The sequence below is a fragment of the Rhea americana genome, unplaced genomic scaffold, assembly GCF_003343005.1.
Source record: "Rhea americana isolate MKP2758 unplaced genomic scaffold, rheAme1 scaffold_33, whole genome shotgun sequence".
Taxonomy (NCBI): domain Eukaryota; kingdom Metazoa; phylum Chordata; class Aves; order Rheiformes; family Rheidae; genus Rhea; species Rhea americana.
In genome coordinates this window covers 415,116-419,730 of record NW_028186457.1, presented here as the reverse complement: position 1 = coordinate 419,730, position 4,615 = coordinate 415,116, and the positions used below count along the sequence as shown (strand labels likewise).

Here is a 4,615-nt window from a genome sequence, read left to right as displayed (position 1 = left end):
GTCTCCTCTTTTCCTCCAGCTGCCCTAGCCCCTTGCCAGCAGGGAGTCAGGGTGCACAGCTGTTCTGGATGAATGGTCTCCCAAGAGGTTTCCAGCTCTGCAGGGAAAATACAGTGGTCAGGACAAGGCAAAGGAGCAGTGTCCTCCCCATCCCTGGCCAGCAGGTGCCCCAGAGCAACCTAGCAGTAGGTTGCTAGGTTGTTTCACCTCCTTTCTGCACCCACTATGGACACAAGCAGATGTAGGTCGCAGCACCTCTCCATTTTATTGAAGATAAATTACCTCCCACAGCCTGCACAGAGTCTGGCATGCTCAGTTCTTCTGCCACTGGGCCACTTTTGGCCACCGGGACAAAGCTCTACACTGGAGGGTGGTGGCACTTTCATGGAGAGACCCAGGCCTGCCCTTAAGTGCCTGAGGCCCTCAGTGCCTGAGGCTCACAGCCCTGGTGTTGGCCTTTTTCCTGCTCCACTTCCCCCTGGTCTTGTACCTGGGAGGTTCCCCATCCTTGAAGGATCTCCCACCAAATCCTGCATGCAGGCGGCTGAAGCCACAGTAAAACAAGCATTAACTTTATCTGGAACAGAACAGCAAGGCCAGGGCTCGTGTACAGGGTGTCTGGGACCATCCTGCTCTGCAGCATGGGCCTCATGCATGTGGAGGAGGGCAGAGTAGCAGTTGCCGGGCTCTGTTCCCTCCAGGCTATGCCCTAGACAGCAGTGCCCTCATGCCTGCCCCAGCACCTCTACCTCAGAGCACATCCACCCCACATAGGAGTTAGCTGGTGCAGAGGACTTGCTCTCCAGACTGGAGGCTTCTCCTGTGGTCTAGAGGAGACGGGGCAGGAGGTGTAGGAGTGGTGGCAGCCTATGGGAGGAAAGGAAGGGCTTGAAGACAGGGATGAGGGACCACAGAGCTGCAAGGAGGGCCCCCTCCCATCCCTGCCCAGTGGGACTTTCACCCACAGATAAAGCTGTCATGGAAATCCAGCTCCTGAGTCCTGTAGGCTCAGAGAGCTGTGAGGGTCTCTGTGGGGAGACAGGAAGGCAGGCACAAGCTAGGAGCAGAGGTACGCGTCGATGGGATTTATGGGGTGAGGGGCGTATTGCAAAAGAAAGGGAGGGGTCTGGGTCCCTGCTGGGGGGAGGTCTATTTTTCCCTTCCATTCACACCCCATTTTGAAGTGTCTTGAACACTCCCAAGGCCATGGATGCCTCCTCACCCTTAATTTAGATGTCTTCTGCCCTGTGATCACCTTCATAGGGGAACGAGTCCAGCTACTCCGCAACCACCCCTCTCCTCCCATACCACTCTCCGAATCAAAGAGAGGGCAGCTGAGAGCAGAGCATGATCCCACCCCACATCCCCTCCCTGTGAGCCCCCCAGCCTGGCACAGCCCCACATTGCCGGGGACAGGGAGCAGCTGTGCAGCTGTGCCTCTAATGGTAATGGTTGTTCATGTTGTTAAGGTGGGAGGCTGCCATGGCACTGAAGGGTGCAGAGGGCTGAAGGCTGTGCCCAGGGTAGAGGGATGGGCTGGAGCCAGGCCAGTAGGAGAAGCCGGCTGGCGTGACCCCTGAGGTCATGAGGTTGAGTTTGGAGATGCCCGAAAAGGGCAGCGGAGCCAGGTTGCCCTGGAATTTGTAGAGGGTATGATCAGGGGTGGCAGGCTGGCACACCTGTGCCAGCCCATGGAAGTCGAACTTGTAGGCGTAGCGCTTGCCATGGACCTTGGTCATGATGTTCTTGTCATAGTAGTAGCGTAAGGCACGGCTCAGCTTGTCGTAATTCATGTTGGGCTTGCTCTTCCGCTCGCCCCAGCGACGCGCCACCTCGTCAGGATCGATCAGCTTGAATTCTCCATTCGTGCCTTCCCACGCGATGCAGTTCAAGTTGGCCCGGTCCGAGAGCAGCTCCAACAGGAACTGCCACAGCTGGATCTGCCCGCTTCCTGCAAGGCCATTCCCCAGAGAGATTAAAGCTCCCTGCCAGGGTATGGGAAGTGGGGCAGGGTACACCTCAATTCCCACCTCCTGCTACGTTGCCCTCTCCCAGCCCCAGCTCTCAAATTGCATCTTACACTCTAGAGACACAGAAGATGTTAGTGAGGTTGTATCTCTTTTCCAACACCCCTACCCCCATTCTGCCCCACAAGTAAGAGGAGGAGAGGAAGGCAGAGCCCGGCCCCTTGGACAGGAGTAGGAGAGCCCAGAGGCCAAAGCAGCTTGCAGTGGTGTCTTGCCTAGTGACTTGATCCAGACTCCACCTGTCCCTCCTGCCCTCATTCCCACTGAAATACTGCTCACTTGCTTTGGTAAGAAGCTCCAACTTACTTGTTTGATCTGCAGCCCCAAGAAGGAGCTGTCACGGCAGCACCTGGATCCGCCCTAGCACCTATGTTCCTCACTGACACCTCTGCTTGAAGCTGAGCCAGTGTCCCTAGAGAGCCCCTTCCCATCTCCAGGTGTGCCATGGCTAGCAGGAATCCTTCCACAATGAGCTGATGGCTAGAGGCAATGCTGCTCTCACCTGGGCTCCCAGTAGGCCCGGGGCAGGTGCAGGGAAAGAGACATCAGGGCATCAAGCACTTCTTAGGACCTACTGTGGATTTGAATCAGACACCAACGTTTCCCATTTCCAGTGGAAAACTGTCCTCTTTGAGCCATCCATGGCCATTTCACCTGCAGATTGGACTGAGCAGCACCCATGGTAGGCACCCAAGGTGCCATGTGCTGGGCTGGAGGTGGGCACATACAGGAGCTTAGCACACCTGGATATGCCTATGGTGAGGTACAGGTACAGGCTCCACCAAACCTGGCCAGAGTCGGAGGAGTCAAAGTAGAAAGGGGTCGCTGGGCGTTAGAGTGATGGTCAGTCCCACATTTGTGACTCCCCGCCCTGCAGACCAGCCCTGTGCTTACCCTAGCAGAGCCAGACATCCCCAGCCAGCCCCTCCACATTCTCCCATGGGAGCACCTTGGCATCGGTGCACCCACTGCACATCACTTGCTCCCAGCCCCAGCCTTTGCAGCACAGGGACTTCCAGTGACAGAAGAACTGTCTTTGCATTTCATCCTCCTCCCTGCGTTCTTCTGCAGCTGTTCTGTCTGATGGCACTCAGGGTCCCATGTAGATATTTAGCATCCACTGTGACAGACAGTTCCACAGCTCAGCTGTGTTTTGCTGGAAGAAATACCTGCTCCTGCTTGTTTTGCACCTGCCTTTTTCATTAGATGCCTTCCTAGCCCTTGTCTTGGAAGAATTAGTGATTCACCACACATCTTTGCTCTCTGCAATGCTGTTCTCTGCCCCGTCTCCAATTTTATTATATTCCTTTAGGGATATAGGGGAAGAGGGACTATAGCAGCACTCAAGACATGGTGCACTCATTTAATCACCCAGATTGGTGGCCCACATCCCTACATAGAGGTGTAAGCTGGGCTTAAAAACTCTAGGAGTTACCAACTGGCCCATAACCCATAGCCCCTTGCTTTCATTTCTCTCCTTCCACTGCAGCTGGGCAGGTGTCACCTCCAAACCAGCCACAGCCAAGCCATTGGCAAGGTAAGGACCCCAACTCAGTATCCAGACAGGTCCTATTCCACCATCTTGTATAACTGCTCCTTTGCTGGGCTTATCTGCACTGTCTGGGTGAGGGTCATGAGGGACCCCCATTCTTGGACTGAGGTGGGGGTAGGAGTCTCCTGTCTTTCTGGTGCTTTCACAGCCCTCATCCCATCTCCACCCCTGCAGCCTCCTCCCTGGATTTCTGCAGGAGGCTGAAGCATGCTGTCGCCCCATGAAGTGCAAAGTGTGCCCAGCTCCAAGGGCTGGGCAGGGGAGCAGCTGCCTGGTGGAGCGCTGAGGCTCAATCCTGCCTGCTGCAGGGGGCTGTGCTACAGCATTCTGCAGCTCCTCAAGGAAAGCTCCAGTGATCAGGAAAGCCCCTTCTTATGCAGTGCAGTGCATAGAATACAGCCAAGGTCACGATGCAGAGGCACAGGGGTCCTTCCAGTCCCAGCTTTGCCCATAGCACTGGCGCTCCCCTTTTCCTGCACGGAGCAGCCCCTGGCCCCATCTCCTTGCCAGATTGGCAAGCTGCATGGCCCAAGCCCCACGATACTGGCCCCACGTCAGGCCTCATGTCCAGTCACACTCTGGACATCCAGCCTCAGCAAGCTCCAAGCTGCTCCATGGCTAGCCCTTGGCACATCCCCTGGATCCCTGGATAACTTTCCCCAGATTGATGGCTGCTAGCTTATGGTGGGTCTGCAATCTCCAAGCCTACCCATGTCCCTGTCAGAGCCACATACTTGCACAGGGACCTCCCTCCCGAGGGGCATCTTGTCTCCTTCCTTCCCCTCTCTGGGACACTCAGCCCTGACTGCCCCCCTCCAGCTCCCGGGCTGCCTGGCAGCTCCCTCCCGGTCGGATCCGCTCCAGGGACGGCTCGCCGGGGCTCGCTGAGGGGACGCGGGTTGGGACTCCGCGCCCTTCCCGGAGCCGCCCTCCCCTCCGCGGCCGCGCTCCAGCCCGCGAGAGAGGAGCGAAAGCGGCGTCCTGCCCGGCTGGCCCGGCCGCTGCGGGAGCCCCGCGGGCCGCGGGTGCCGGCGGC

At 57.3% G+C, this 4,615-nt stretch overlaps 1 protein-coding gene across 1 annotated transcript in view; it reads right to left on the bottom strand.

Annotated features, from left to right (window-relative positions):
* Window positions 1-240: 240 nt before the first annotated feature.
* Window positions 241-4,615, bottom strand: part of FEV (FEV transcription factor, ETS family member) — a 5,936-nt gene continuing 1,561 nt past the window's right edge. The window contains exon 3 of the mRNA XM_085311043.1: window positions 241-1,951. Within this exon, the coding sequence (XP_085167169.1) occupies window positions 1,440-1,951 (512 nt within the window). The 3' untranslated portion in view covers window positions 241-1,439. The remainder of the gene's footprint in view (window positions 1,952-4,615) is intronic.